General features: G+C 38.8%; 1 protein-coding gene across 1 annotated transcript in view; it reads right to left on the bottom strand.

Moving 5' to 3' along the window:
• Positions 1-16,533, bottom strand: part of LOC114049445 (nuclear pore membrane glycoprotein 210-like) — a 126,725-nt gene that overhangs the window by 16,052 nt on the left and 94,140 nt on the right. The window contains exons 28-34 of the mRNA XM_027870703.1: positions 12,345-12,436; positions 11,868-12,042; positions 10,889-11,064; positions 9,873-10,090; positions 7,979-8,115; positions 5,250-5,376; positions 4,674-4,823 (exon numbers count right to left, since the gene is read on the bottom strand). Coding sequence (XP_027726504.1) covers positions 4,674-4,823; positions 5,250-5,376; positions 7,979-8,115; positions 9,873-10,090; positions 10,889-11,064; positions 11,868-12,042; positions 12,345-12,436 — 1,075 coding nt within the window. The remainder of the gene's footprint in view (positions 1-4,673; positions 4,824-5,249; positions 5,377-7,978; positions 8,116-9,872; positions 10,091-10,888; positions 11,065-11,867; positions 12,043-12,344; positions 12,437-16,533) is intronic.

Raw genomic sequence — 16,533 nt, 5'->3', positions numbered from 1 at the left:
GGCACTCAAGGCTCCAGCCTTGTCACCTGTTACTCCCTTCCCTCCCCCCCGCTCAGCAGTCCTCGGAGGGGCTTCCTGCTGCTCTTCCTAGGCAACACGTCCTCTCCCATCTCTACGCCTCTGTACAGACTGGCCCTCATCCATGGAATGGACTGTTTTTCTCTCTGCCTCTCAGAATCCCGTCTGTTTCCTTCCAAGCTCAGCCTTTTCTGATTTTCTAGCTGCTAGGGCATCTCCACCAAAGTCACCTTACATTTACTTTGTAGATGCCTACCCACAGATGTGTTGTCTCTCCTGAGAGAATGCAAGCTCCTCAAGGGCAGGGACTGTTTCATTTTTGCCTTTGTATCCCCAACACCCAGCATAATGTTTGGCAAAAAGTAGGTGCTTAATAAAATGCTTCTTGATTGATCCTTTAAAATTCTAATTCAAATGCCACTTCCTCCATGAAAACTTCCCCAATCCCCCTATATCTTCCCCCTTAGACCTCATATATTACTTTATTTTGTACTTCTCTGATTCATTTATTATATAATATTGTTTACTGTAGTTATTTATTACTTATGTTTGTGTTTTATCCCTCATCAGACAGTAAATTCAAGTCAGTTTCTTATCTGAATTTTGGATCTTCTTCAGAAGGTAGCATAGTAATTTTGCCCACAGTTACCATTTAATAAATATTTGTTGAAGTTGTCACTGAAAAATTATTTTTTATAAATATGATAAATAAAATAATTTATAGGGAACTGATAAAAGCCTATCTGGGCAATAATTCAATATCCAATGGACAAATAATCAAAGGATACAAATATCTCTCGATTCCTGTAAGTTATGCCTCCGTTAATGCAGCCCAAGATCCACATTAGCTTTTTTGGCTCCCACATGCACTCTTGATCCATATTGAGTTTGTAATCCATGACTCTCCATCTCCTGACTCTGCCTTCATTCATGCCTGCAAAGTTTTCCTTTCTGATCTCTGCCTCCTGGCTTTCCTAGGCTCCTTTAAGTTGGCTCAAATCCCACTTTTTGCATGAGACTTTCCTGGTTTACCTCAGTGCTAGTACCTTCTCTCTGAAATTACTTCCTATTTCTACTGTATGTATCTTGAAACTACATAATTGTTTGCACATTGTCTCTCCCACTAGAATGTTAGCTCTCTGAGGGTATGGATCCCATTTTTGCCCTTCTTTGTATCATCAGTAATTAGTGCAGTGTTTGGCATATGTTAAGTGTTTAGGAATTACTGACATGACTGACCCAGATCTTTTTCAGATGAACTTCTAACTATGCATGCCCCATCTTGAATTTAGGAATTTTTTTTAAATCCAAGCATAGGAATCAATGTTCATCCTTATTACATTTCATTTTGTTGGATTTAATTCAATGCTCTGGTATGTCAAGGTGGGAAGTGACCTGCATACTAACTACTTAACCCAATGTATTAGCTATGGTTCTCACCTGACATACTATCTATACCTTTATCCAAATCATCCAAACAGTTAAACAGCACAGGGCCAAGAATGGATCCAATGACATTTCACTGGAGTCATCATTCCAAGGTAACATGGAACTATTAAGTATTTAAGTCCAACCACTCAACCAGCTCTGAATTTACTGAACTGTCCTATCAATCTGGCCCATATCTCTCCATTTTTTCCCATCAGAATAGCATGAGATAATGTAACAAATATTTTGCTAAAAACCTAGCTAAACTATATCTACAGTATGCCCTGATCTAGCAGACTATAAAAGGAAAATAGGTTAATCTGAAATGTCTTGTTCTTGATAAAGTCACAGTGCTTCTTTGGGATTGTGACTGCCTTTTCTAAATATTTGATAACTATCTTCCTAGGAATTGAAGCTGAAGTCCACCAGACTATAGTTTTCAGACTCTATTTTGTTCCTTTTCTTCTGAAGAGGGAGGGGGCATTTGGTCTTCTTGAGTCCTGCAGTACCTCTGGTGTTTTGCGTGACCTCCCAGCATTCATATCTGCCAGTTCTTTTGTGACCTAAGGATGTAGTTAATCTGGGCCAGATGACTTGAACTCATAAAGGGCAGCTTAATGAAAACAAAAGCAAAATAAATAAGAAGCTCTGTTGTGAGTTATCATTCTCTCTACCTCAAGCAACAAGCTTTTTTAAAATTCTCTTTTCCCCAACATAGCTAAAAAAGAATTTTTTTTGTTTTCCTTATTTTCCTCATCAGCTTCAGGTTATTGTGAACTTTATTATTATAATTTTTTTTTTTGGCAAGGCAATTGGGGTTAAGTGACTTACCCAGGGTCACACAGCTATTAAGGGTCAAGTGTCTAGTCTGAGACAGGATTTGAACTCGGGTCTTCCTGACTCCAGGGCTGGTGCTCTATTCACTGCGCCATCTAGCTGCCCCTCCTGACATTATTTTTACAAGAGCATGCCTTGCTTTCATATTACCCTTCTCTTAACTGTTAGCCTCCTGTTTTTCCTTGTCAACTAAATGGTTTCTTTTTGTGGCTTCAGAATTTCATTCTTTTAGAGTTTCCCATCTTACCTGGGTTTATTACCCCTGTAGAATTTTAGTTCGGAGAAATCTACCTTTTTTTCTAAATCCTTTGAAATCTTCTCTCCTAAAATCTAGGGTGCATGTCAGATTACTCCTGGATTTCCTCTCCAACTCGATAACAAACTCTAAGAGGGAATAGTTAACTTCCCCTGTAAGGTTCGCATTGTTTCCATTCCGGTCAATGAGAATCAGATATAGAACAGAATTTCCCCTTGTTGGCTGCTCCATCTTCTGAAAGATGAAATTATCATTCAGGGAAGTTAAGAAATTGATAGCTGTTTGCCTTTGGAAGAGAGAGAGCTCCAACAAATGTCTGGAATAATGAAGTCCCCATCACTACTAGATCAGGTCTCCATTCCAGGCTTGGGATACTCATCTATTTCTTCTTTCTGTTCAGGTGATCCGTAATATGCCATGACAAAATTGCTTCTGTTTCTTCCTCCACTGATCTTGACCCAAATGTTCTCCATCAAGTTTTCCCACTGTGGTTCCTAGTTTTCTTCACAAGAGTAAATGTTTTTAATAGATAATGTTGCCCAATTCCCCTTATCCTATCCTGTTTCTTTTGAACAAGGAATACCCTTCCCAGGGCCATATTTGGTCATGGGATTCATCCTACCTAGTCTCAGTGACACCTCTTGGGTCTCTGGCTCAGAGATCTTGCCTATTGCTTAAAATTTGATCATCTGTATGTGGCTATTTGAAGCCACAAGTTTCACTATTCAGGATCCTTTCTTGAGTTTTGTTTCTTATGAAATTCTACATGTCTTCACTACTTTCTTTTTAAAAAATATTTAATTTACTACTTATTTATTTAAAACATTCTTTTCTTTTTAAATTTTGAGTTCCAAATTCTCTTCCCAACCCCCTTCCCTACCCACTGAGAAGGCAAACAATATATCAGTTCTACATGTGAAATCATGCAAAGCATATTTCCATATTAGCCATATTTTTTTTTTAGAAAAGCCAGAAAAATAAAGAAAGTGAGAAAATTATACTTTAGTTTGCACTCAGAGTTCATTAGTTTTCTCTTTTTTCTGCTATTCTTTATCGTAGCTACTCTATAGTATCTATTTTCCTGGAAGTACATAGGTATTTTTCTCCCTCCTCAAACCTTTTTATTTTAAAAGCCCTTGTAATGAGATTTGCAAAATGCAAAGTAACACATTCTTATCAGCCTTTGTTCCCTTCCATCCCAGCTCAGGAACCAGTTTGTAACTCCCGGGTATTTTAAGTCAAGTTAAGAAATGCAAATTCCATTCTCAGACACCATCTTCTTAGCCAATTCCAATATGGATTTTTTTCCTCTTCCCATTCCTGAAACACTTACGAGTTAGATCACTCATTTTGGCACTTAATCATACATTGCTTTTCAGTGGTATTGTATGTATCATCATATATATATCCACATGTTTATATGCATATGTTTATATGCACATGGGGAATAAGAGAAGGAAATAAGCATCTATGTAGCACCTATTATGTGCCAGGCACTGTGTTTGTGAGGGAGGTGCTATTATTATTCTCATTTTACAGTTGAAGAAACTGAGGCAAATAAAGGTTAAGTGACTTGGCCAGGGTCACACAGCTACTGTGTGTCTGAGGTTGGATTTGAGGACTTCCTGATTCTAGGGCCAGCCTTGTATCCACTGTGCTGCCAGCTATCTTTAATTTCTGTGTTTCCCCTTCATTGTTTAGCACAGGTTATGTATGTAGTAGGTACTTAGCAAATACTTGTTGAAATGAACTCATTTTTGAAGGAAATGAGTGATATGGATTAATGGAAAGGAGTAAAAAAAGGCAACATGCCTTTAAAAAGAGCAGCATGTACAAAGGCAAAGACACTGGAACCACTAGTTGTTTTTGGAGGATAAAAAATGAGGTTAGTGAGACAGAAGTGACAGTGAGTACAAAGACCCTGGATGCCAGGCTGGAGACTTTAAATATGAATAATGTGCATTAAGGTCCTACAATGTAGGCTCTTGATGAAAATGTTAATTGAATACTATGCTAGCTGCTGTATCTCAGTTGATACTGGGGAACACTGTAGTTTCTATTCAGTGAGGAGGTGACAACTTATATGAAGGAAGTAAACAGCAGAGGAAAACTGACTATAACTGGCAGAGCTTACCTTTATCAATGCTGAAATCTGAATGAACAGCGAAAACTTTGCTTGCTGGAATGTCTAGTATTGTATTACTAAACTGAACATGACACAGCATGAGAGTCTCAGGAAGAAGAATTTCTGTGATGGCAAAGGCCTGAGTTGGGGTACAGGAACCTAGTAAGCAAAAAGAGATGAATGAATAAGTTGCTAACCCTATTTTTATAGGGAAAAATAAACATGAATCATATTCCTTTGATGTTAAATCACTGAAATAAACACAGCCAAGGAAAGATGACAAAATATAATTTTTAAAATGTCTTCTATTCTACCTCTTGCCTTCAGGGAGGGTTACAACTATCCAAGACAAACAGCTGTATGTCACATCTCTAGAGAGAAAGGTTTTATAACTTCCCTCCTTCACCTATTTTGATGACAGACAACCCTCTCTGACCTGTTTATTCACCTGTTTACTCACTCTAGGTAAAGGCGAGGAAACAGAAGAGTAAAGGGATTTGAGGTTATCTGCTCAAAGCCTAGAACAACTAGGGTGAGACAGGAAAGATGGGGGCACTCACACAGATCCAGAGACACCTTCCTGACCTTTGAGGTTGACACCATTTCTGCCCGCAGTGATGAAGAGACTGAATACAGTTGAATCAGGAGTATTGGTGAGGTAGGTCTTGGGGTCATAGTGGAGAGTTAATCTTGAAGAATCATTAACAACCACCTGTCACCAAACCAAAGGAGAAATCAGGGATTCCATAAACCTCTGTTGGAACATTCATTCTCAGGACAGATATGGGTTTGAATTTTGCCTCTGATAGCTATTAGCAGCTACGCGACATGGGTAAGTCATGTAACTCCTCTGAGCCTCAGTTTCCTCATCTGAAAAATGAGAATAATAATACCTAATACCCACATCTTAAGGACATTGTGAGGATCAAATAAGGTAATGTATGTAAAGGAAATCTTTGTAATCTTTCAATTGTCATATAAATATCAGTCACATGATAGATTATTGATGTAGCTCTGAATTGATCCAGTAATTCTGGAAAGCAATTTGGAATTATCTCCTTAAAATCAGTAAACTGTGCATAAATTTTGATCCAACTATACCACTACCAGGACAATACCCCCCAAAAAATCAAAGAAAGAGGAAAAAAACCATATGCACAAAAATATTTAGAGCAGTTCTTTGTGTAGTAGCAAAGAACTGGAAACTAAAGGGGAGTCCATCTATTGAGGAATGGCTAAACAAATTATGGTGAATGAATGGAGTAGAATATTACTGTCCCATAACAAATACAGACTGGATGGTTCAGAGAACTGAGGGAATGCTGTATGAATTGATTCATAGTTAAGTGGCCAAACTAGAAGAATAATTTATTCAATAACAATGCTGTAAAGAACAACTTGGAAAGACTTAAGAACTCTGATCAATTCAAGAATCAACTATGATTCCAGAGGACTGATGGTGAAGCATGTTACTTCCCTCTTGACAAAGAGGTGATAGAATTAAGATGCAGAATAAGGCATACATTTTTGGACACAGATAATATGGGATTTATGTTGCTTGACTAAGTAGGAGGGCAAAGGGAAATAGGATTAGGGCAGTGAAAGAAAGAAAGAAAGGTGGAAAGAAAGAAAAGAAAAGCAAGTCAATGAGGATTTTTTTTAATGCAGAGAAGAAATCAGAAGGAAGGCCAGAAAGAAGTAAATCAATGCAGCTTTTAAAACTACAGATTAAATTTTTTATATACCTAAAAAGAAAAGCAGACTGTACAAAACAAATCTGCAATTTCATATAAATACCCATTGTATTGGATGTTTGTTAAGTTCAGAATAAAAATAAATATAAAAAGGTCAATTATATTTAGTATCACCTTTAACCTTAAGAAAAAAAATCAGTTCCTCTATCTACAAATTACCTTTATAGAAACCACAAAACTGGCCACCACAAAGCCTGCTCACCTCTACCAAGATAATACAACACTTGATTCTAGAAGCAAATTGTGCTCATGCTGTTTGCTCTGCCTGGAAGGTTTTCCCCTACCCACCATTCCCACTTGTCAAAATCCTCTCTATCCTTCAAGTTCTAATTTAAATGCTACTTCCTTCATCTTCCCCTCAGCAAAATATTGCTCCTTCCTCTAAGCCTCAATAGTGCTTTATAATTTTCTCATATCACATTCTGCCTTACATTCTCATTCTTTGAGCATTTATCTTGTTCTACCTCCCCTGTGCCCCAACCTCACTAGACTTTAAGTTTCTTGGGAGTAGGAATTATGTCTTATTCTCTTTTGTGTTACATTCATCAATGTAGTATTACCTTATACTGTGGGTATTCAAATATAATTCTAATAAATGAAACAACTGAATGGATGACAATGGTAATAATGGTGTCACTAATCTGTTTAACTTACATGGCATTTTAGTATAAGAAACCTAAAGTGCTTCCTCTTTCTTACCTTCAAGGATGTTATGACCATCCAACAACAGTATCAACTCCTTACATTTCTTTAGCACTGTAAAATTTACAAAATGTTTTCCTCATGACAACAGACATTGGGAATTGGACTAGATGACCCGTAAAGTCAGTTCAAGCTCCTAGGATTCCACTATATGAATTATATAAATAAACTAGGGCTCAGGGAAGTTAACCCACATGCCCAAGCATATCAAACTCATTAGTGTCAGAAGGACTAGTCTAAGTTCTGCCTAGTTCCTTTTTTACTAGCTCTCACTGCTGTCTACAAAATGAAGAGCTAAACCACTGGCCTAAGCACAAAAGCTAAAAAAAAAAAAAACAAATCAATCAGGAAGAAGAATATAATGTCTAATTGTTATAAGAAAAATGTTCAGCTGAGTTTCCTTAGTTCAAGTCATTTCTAGTGTATCCCAAAAGGTAAGATTCTTAACCATATGGCTGTTTCATGTTTCTATAATTCTCTGTTCAAGTTTCTGTTTCTTTGTATCATTCCATTTTTCCTGCCAGGGGTCTCAACTCCGGCCGCTGTGCTAATTCTGTTGCTTAAAATTTCTGTGGAGGAGTATACTTTCTCTGGAACAAATACAGTAAAACTACAAAAAAAACCCCCCAGTATTAGATAATATTGACTGGGTTTCTTCTGGATAGGGTGGTATCAATGGTATATATAACTTTGGCAGGGCCATCGCCAGTCATGACTTTTTTCTTGCCACTGGACTCCAAGACATCACCCTCATGATGTCATTGGTGCTCTTCAAGAAAAAGGATGAACAACAACAATTATTCTGGCACATGGTGGTAATCATTTTGGTCTCTTAACCCCTGGTGTTTAAAGATTTACCTCTCGATAGGTTTTCACTACTCCTGGAATGTCATAAAAGACTGTTGCTGTTCCTGGACTCCTGGCCACTACTGCCCCAGAGATGATGTCTGTTTGTAGAATATTGTCAGCTGAAATCATCCATATCCCAGGTTCACCTAGCAAAAGTAATCAAAAAGAGAGTGCCCTTTGGCTTTAGCCCTGGATGTACCTCAAAGGAAGAAAACCCTTTCTGGTCACCCTATTCATAGAATTCATACAGGAGGCTCTACATCCAAAGACCTCTTAGGCATAGAACGTACATCTCCCCTCTGGAAAGACATATTCTATTTTGTTGAAAACCTTGTTCTTGTGACTAGGTTATCTACCTCCTCTCCCCCCATCCTAATCAAACAAGACCTATTGGCCTTTAGGATAATAAGGTAGGCTAGTGAGCTGAAGAATACTCTCCCTCCCCTTTTCTCTCCAAAACAAAGGATAAGAAAGGGTATTTATGCATTCCAGAAAGAGCTCTCTAGTTACACTTTTTCAGACACTGTGAAAGGCTAACATGCTTTAAGTCTTTCCATTTAACTACTGGGAAAACTGGAAAAAGGAGGGGGTTGGCAGAAAATCTGGCTTGTATACTCTACCTTAAATCTCCAGAAGTTGAAGGAATATGGAAAACTGCTTTAGATGACATAAACTGGCATGAGGCCATTTGGTTTACCCATTCAGAGTAGTACGAGTTGTGAATATAGGGGAAACTCCACAACATGCATAATAAGTGAGGATAAAAGAAGTCTCTTGTCCATTACCAATAGACACCAACTTCTAAGAATCTAAGATTGTCTTATTACAGAAGTATTTTAATTATAGTCTCTCTAACCTAAAAGCAAACTTGTGCCCACTGGTCCTAAGCAGTTGTCATGGGCAGTTCAGCTCTCAGAGGGGCTAAGATTTGATCTGGACCCAAAAGAACTCTCTTTGCACTAAATGTTAGAAATGGAGTCCTTGCTAAGCCAAGTTCATCACACTGCTTTTCCCAAATGCATATATGGACACACAGAATTCCCACAGGAAGCTGCAGAGTCAAAACTACACCCCATTCCACTCTTTCTTGAAAGCCTACACAGAGCCACCATCCTCCCACCCAAGGTCTGATGTTAGATTTGCTGAGAGCTGAGCAAGGCCAGATAGCCGCTTCTTTTGACAAGAATAACATTTTGTTGTGATCTCATCTAACTCAATGATACTTCTTAGCCTAGAAATTCTTTGCTGAACATAAGTAGTCTGCCCCCATTAGAACTCAAACTCTATCAAAATGAAGACTGATTGAAACTGAGTTTTCAATTTTATTCCATAACATCTAATACATGCAAAACCAAGTTTTCAAACTAGGATCATATAGCTGCTGCGCATAGAATTTATTTCTGTACCACACATCCTTAGTTACTACTCCTCTCAGAATATGCCCACTGTCTGGGGTGCAGGTCATGTTAGAAATGACAAATGAGTAATGGCCAAAACAGTGACTTCAGCTTTTAGTAAAATTCAGTACAGGGCTATGTACAGTCATTCATTCACTCATTCACTAAATCAACAAACATTTCTTAAACACCCATTATGTGTCAGGCACTGTGCATAGTAACAAATATTTAATAAATGCCATAGACTGAGTAGCTATAGAGAGAAATGAGAAGTACCAGTTGATGTGAAATTCCCAAAACATAGAGAAAGGGGTGATTCTGCTTATGCCCACTTACTCTCTAGTCCCATCCTCAGAAATATTAGCACTCCTGGTTCTAGAGGACAAGCATAGGACCTTGCATGTAATAGGAGCTTAAATATGCTTGCTGGATTGCATTAGATGAGAAAAAGCCTTCAGAGTTGGGCCACTTTTTAATCTTCAGTGTAATGGGAAGGGGATACAAACCATCCTGGTTGACAAGATAAGTGCTGAAGCAGATGACATCTCCAACAAAAGTAAGCCTGGTGTCAGGCTCGATGGCATGCTCCACTGTGACAGGGATATAATCAGCCATGCCTGGGTGTCTCTGGTCCCAGAGCCCAATAAGTGTCACTCCCCGGTTAACAGCCTGTGCCATGTAAGTATAATTCTTATTCCCTGGTCCAATCAGCAACAAATCATCTCTGAAAGTAGACACAGAAGGAAGGAACAAGCATTTATTAAGGGCCTACCATGGGCCAGGCCCTGTGCTAAGTGCTTTACAAATATGTCATTTGATCCTCACAACAGTGGGGAAGTAGGTGCTATTTTTATCCTCATCTTACAGTTGAGGAAACTGAGGCTGACAAAGGTTAAATGACTTGCCCATGGTCACATAGCTGGTAGGTGTCTGAAGTCAAAGTTGAGCTCAGGTCTTCCTGTCTCCAGGCCCAGTGCTCTATACAACAGCACAAGCTGAGAAGGTAACATCTTTAAAAATGGATGAGCAGAATCCTGCTCTAGAAGGCAGGATGGTACTACATGGGATTTAATGGCTCAGGGCTTAGAGGGAATTTTAACATTTTAGAGTGTAAACAAGTAGATGTTAAGGAACAGATAAAATTTCTTTACACAGTATCCAGCATAGTAGTACTCATAAATAAAATAAAATCAATGAAAATAAAGTAAATAAAATAAAGTCAATAAAAGCTTTTTGATGAAGATATTATGGAATTTACTGAGTAAAGATTTAAAAAGGAATCCTGGACATCTGATCCCTCTGAATTCAAAAGCACTGGGACCTGGCAAATGACTTCTTTCTAAGAGTTTTCTACTTAAAATACCATCATAAAATCCTTAAGTCTTTTTGGTCATGTTCCTAGCTTCATACAAAAGAGTTCAGGTGAGTAACATGAAAAGGAATTCGGTTGGGTTGCTGTACAACATGGAACAAACTTACAGGAATTTGAGCATGGGACTAAATGATGCTCTGAATTCCCTACCTGTTCAGGGCCAAGTAGAGTTGTGTGTTCTGTGTGTGGAATTTCTCTCCAATGCTATCATAGAACTGGACAGTGAAGGTGAGAGACATGCCCAATGGAAATGCTGATAGGACCCTTCCTGGAGCAGTGTAGAGTTTGGGGTGGGTACTCATCCGCAGGTATGTCACTGGTGCTACCTGTGGGAGGTAAAGCTTCTTAGAGCAGTAGCAAACAAGAAGTAGAAGGGTGGGCATATGTTATCAAAACAGAGACACATAGAGAGGAATGAGAGCTTTTCAAGCTTGGACAGCATGAATATCTTACATACAGAGACAGTAAAGACTGTGGCTCCAAGTCACAGAGAAGTTTCTAACAATTACAGCCATACAACAACAGCCTAGCAGTAGAGGCTGGATGCTTTCTGAGGGCTCAGGAGGGATACTTAAGTCTTACACATCTTTGGATCCTCCACAATGCAGGGCCTCGCATGGTCTGTACTCAGTAAATATTACCTGAATGAGTCTATCAAGGTCTTTTCGAAACTGTGTGGGAAGTTGGACTGGATGACCGATCAGATCTAAATTCTGTGATTCTAATGACAAAAGTGAATTTCAGGCAATGGCTTCAACCTTTTCAATTCAATTCAGAAAATATTTATTAAGTGCTCACTGTGTGCCAGGTACTATGTGATATAATGGGGCTACAGAGACAAAAAAAAAGTCAAAGAACATTTTTCACTACAGCTGTTTATGATGAAACTAATGGATCGTGTGGTATGTTGGCTTGCCAGTAGGCCCTCATAACTACCTTGGTCCCTTGCCACTTGTCAGTTGATAACATCTGCCAGAATCAGTCTCTTGTCCTGATTGCTTAACTACACTCTCTAAGAAAGATACCAAATACTAAGAAAGTTTGTAGTCCCAAACAGATACGATCAGCTACTATGCAGTTTTAAGACTATTCAGTCATGTAGCATTTTAGCAAATGTTCCTAAACGCACCTGGACCCCAGTTATGGCTGTCTGGTTGACTCCAAAAGGCTCCAGAGAAGTGACTTCTACTACAGCAGTACCTGCGATAGCGCCAGCTTTCAGGAGTCCTTGGCCATCCTCCTCGATGACAGATGAATTGGGGAAACACCTGAGAACCCTGGAGCTTACAAATGCAGCTCCTTCCCTAGGGTAGAGGCAGATTAAATGAAGGCCTTCAGTTAGGTTTTGTTTTAACTAGAGGGGAATGAGGAAAGTTTTTTTAGGATTATTTCTAAGATTGCACACTTAGAAGGTTATCCCATTTTCAGGATGTCTGGTGGCCTCAGGTGAAGGACCATCCTTACACTGTGCTGAAGTTTTCAAAATAAAATGCCTTTATGAAGTATGTTTAAAAAGTTGTACCCAGGGGTTGTCTGCCTGAGTGAAATGTCTTGCAGAAGGTAAAGTAAAATTCACTAGGTAGTGCTCTCCCCTCCTTTCAGTTACCTGTTGGTATGCAGTTTGAGCTGAGAATTCATAGACATCAGAATTTGCTCTGCTGGGCATTCTGGACAGAAAAGCTGGAGCTTTTCAAACACCTGTGACAAGAAAGCATTGGGTTTTTTTTAAATGAAAAATACAGACTGAAACATTTTCACCATGATGATACCTATTCATGTGGACCTGGAAAACTCTTTAATACAAGGTAGCTAGCTATTAGGAAGACCAATCCCTTCCTCGCTGTCAAATGGTCTCTCATAATAATGACAGCTACAAAGCGATATATCTCTATTTTCCTTTCACATAAGTGTGAACCCTGGCAAGTCACTTAACGTCTCTGAGTCTCAGTTTCTTCATCTATATGATCCAGGATAATGAGAGCACCTGCCTCATAGGGTCATTATGAATATCAAGTGGGAGGACATCTAACAAACACAGAAGGTTTGTGCTTTGCAAACCTTAAAGTGCCACAGAAATACAAGCTGATATTACTAATCTTACTACTTTATTGGTCCCAGTGTACAACCGAGCTGTCCATCTGTTTCCCTCACTTTCGTCAAACAACTAGTCCCGTGTCTTTTCCAGTCACACATATCCTTGAGGTCTCTTACATTATGTCTCATGTTTACATGTTATTGGTAATGTGCTGCTGTTGACTCACACTCACTAGGCCTCACCCCATTGCTTTTTGTGTCATCTGTAATTCTGATTATTTTGACAATATGTTTTATGATTTATAGCCATAGAGCATCATCAAGAGATTCCTGGGATTAGAAATATATGTTTCTGCAGCAACAAGCAGCTTGGAATAGTGCTGCACAAATTCCCAAATATGATGCAACCTGCTCTCCAGCTCCTATTCAGTTCTAAGCCCAGCTCACTGTCTACCCGATGTGCCGCCCCCCCATTCCCTTCCCCCTTCCTCTGCTTTTTCTCTCTCTCACTTCTCTCTCCCCCTCACTTCTTTCCTCTCCCTTTTTCTTTCTCCCTGTCTCTCCCCCATGCACCCGGGCTCACACAATCTGTGACAGTCCAATTACATACTCTAATATGAGCAATAAGCATTTTTCATATTTTTTGCATGGTAATGGCTAGGCTGATCTCATTGTGGGATGATATCACCAACATATTCAATGGACTAATGTGTGTGAATATATTACATGTGTACACATATGTATATTTGTGAGTGCTTATTCGATAGGCATGACAATAGATTGGGCTCAGAATCGAGCAGGATTTAACTTTACAATCTTGGAAAATTTGCAAAGTTCTTTTAAAGACCCCAAGCTTCCTCCTGAAATGAAGGCCTATTCCAAAATTCTTCTGGTATCACTGGATGGTTACCAGGCACGGAACACTAAAATCTTTGAAGAACTGATAATGAGGCTTGCCAGAGGGCAAGGGAAAAGTATGTGGTAGTGCGAACAGGCTTAAGCAAGAAATCATAAAGGAGAATTACAGAGAATATCAATCAATAAAACAGATGAGGAGAGAAGATGGATTGTTCATGTGGCTGGAGCTAGCAACAGTCAACGGAAAAGCCCATTCACTCTCGTATGGGAGCTTCTTAACATCAAAAGAAATGGAAGAAGGGACCTAGTGCGTTGAGTATTTCTCCTGAAGTGAGCTTGTGTGAAGACATGAATAAGAGCCAATACATACTTGGAGCTGGTAGAGACCTTAGAGGTTGCTGAGTCTCATCATCTCAGTTTACACAAATGGAATAGAGGCCCTGAATTTAAGAGCATGTTCAAAAACAGATTCCCTGGAGTATGTGGTTATTGGTCTACATATTGTCATTCCCACCCACTAATCATCAATAAAATGTAAGCTTCTTGAGGTCCAAAATACAAAAAAGTGATAGTTTGTAGTCTCTTGTCATCCTATGTAATATTTTGTAAATAACATCATACTTGGGGCAGCAAGGTGGAGCAGTGGATAGAGCACCAGCCCTGAAGTCAGGAGGACCTGAGTTCAAATCTGGCCTCAGACCAAACACTTGACACTTACTAGCTGTGTGACCTTGGGCAAGTCACTTAGCCTCAATTGCCTAAAAATAAAAAAAGAAAAAAAATAACATCATACTCTAAACCATCTTCTTTGGCTGTTTCCACTTGGCAAAGAAATCAAGTGTTTGCTGAGGGAGGTAATTTGTGGAATCTTTTGGGCTCCTCATTTTGGTGACTGTTTTGCAATGTTAAAACTTCCCTAAGAAATGATGGTGATCATACTCTACTTTCATCCAATTCCCAGTTTTGAGTCTATGGCTTTTTTTTTTAATAGGTCAGACTACAGTGACTCTAATCATGCACAGCATCTTCTTCCTGTTTTTATTCTTTCTTCTAATTTAGCATGACACCTCATTGTGGCAACTATTTGTAGCTATAGGTGCTCTGTTTTTCAGTGTTTTCTTTTCTTGCCACCTCTAGGTGCCAGAAAGATGCAGAAAGGTGGAAGTGAATTATCAAGGGCATTTAACATAAAGGCATTTGCCCAAGGTAGCTTGCATATTGCACTATGAACAGGACATTTTGAGACAGACTCATCTGTGTTGTAAGAAAGACATTGAAAGATGGCAGAGGAAGAGACACATGAGTCTAGCAATAAGGGGAAGACAGTACTTAGCTAGACCATAGGAAGATAAAAACCTCTAGTAATCAGAGTGCTGACACGTCAGATCTCAGGTTTTACTTGACCATTGGCCAGGAATTGAATACGATCCTGATAGTAATTGGGGTGGGTGATTTTTACCTGTCATGCAGATAAAGATGGTATGACTAGGATAGTGGTAAGACAGTAATTCTTTTCTATCCCTCTTTGTGACTCTAAGACCAAGTATACTTGGCATTAATGGCCATCATTGGGGATATCATTCTCTTTTCTATTCTGATGAAGATGCCTGACATAGAAGAAAGCTGAAAATTCACATTTACTAGAAGTGAAAAAATGTCACCCTTGAAGAATTCTAAATTCAACAACGCTTATTTTATTTTCACTGTACTAAAGAGTCTGAGGAGATGAAATTTCAGACCTCACTAGGAGGCTGTCAGCAGTTCAGGTTTTTTAATGCTGTTCTATCCATTTTTTATTTAATTTAGTGAAATACACTCAGTATATGAATAGGTATTACTTCTGGGTCATGTTTAGTAGGAAAGAGATGAGAATTTTAAATAGGATTGGGGCTAAGCCAATTTGATAAACTATGAATTGTCAGAAAAAGCATTCATACCCTTAGTCTGTAATATACTGAACTCAGGCTTAGCTGCTGGGAATCAGAGGACCCTGATAAGTCCTGTTTGTGCATGTGTAAGAGGGCTAAGCTAAGACTTGGTACAGCTTGAACTCTTACCACCATCTGGTGGCGTTCTCAGGGAGTGCGCTCTGAATAGCCATTCCTTCAGGGCTTCTCTGGGAGGGACATGAATGACTGGTTACCCAACTACTGGTGTATATGTACTTTGCCTGTCTTTTACATATCTGCCTTTGCCATTTCTCAGTAGAATGTAAAGCAGATATCCCTGTGGAGAAAACTCTTTACCCCTGTTACATAAGCACTGATTTTAACCTTTGCTTTAACTTGTTGATGATCTCACTGGACATGAACATTTGATTCAAAAACAATTCCTCAATCAGTAACCAGTTGTTTTGTGTCTGTTAAGATAGAATTGAATTAGTTTTTTGTGATGTTATTTCATCTAGCACCATCTGACTCTCTTAACTTGGACAAAGTGTTCATGACATACAAGTCTGAGGAGCTTCTGAATAGTCTATAAGCTTTTTTTTGGCTTTTTTTCAATTCTTGATCCTGAACCAAATTTTCCTATCTAGTTTGAACCATCTTACCCTATGTCAATCTCCACACTAATGTCACCACCAGGTATCAAGGTATATACTGACTTTGTATAGAGAATCTTAAGTTCATCAAAGATCTGTTTATTTCTTCATCATGTGCAACAAATTTCGGCATCAAACATGAAATGATTTTCTTTTATTTTTAATTAATTTATTTTGATTTATCAACAATCACTTCCATAAGCTTTTGAGTTTTAAATTTTTCTCCCCCTCCCTCCCCATCTCCCTCCCCAAGACGGCACGCAATCTGATATAGGCTATACATACACATTCCTATTTAATATATTTTCACATCAGTGATGTTGTAAGGAAGAATTAGAACCAACAGGAGGAACCACCAGAA

Source organism: Vombatus ursinus, unplaced genomic scaffold (genome assembly GCF_900497805.2).
Source record: "Vombatus ursinus unplaced genomic scaffold, bare-nosed wombat genome assembly UNPS02014798.1, whole genome shotgun sequence".
Taxonomy (NCBI): domain Eukaryota; kingdom Metazoa; phylum Chordata; class Mammalia; order Diprotodontia; family Vombatidae; genus Vombatus; species Vombatus ursinus.
The sequence above is the reverse complement of the archived record's forward strand: the minus strand, read 5'-3'. Positions and strand labels throughout refer to the sequence as shown.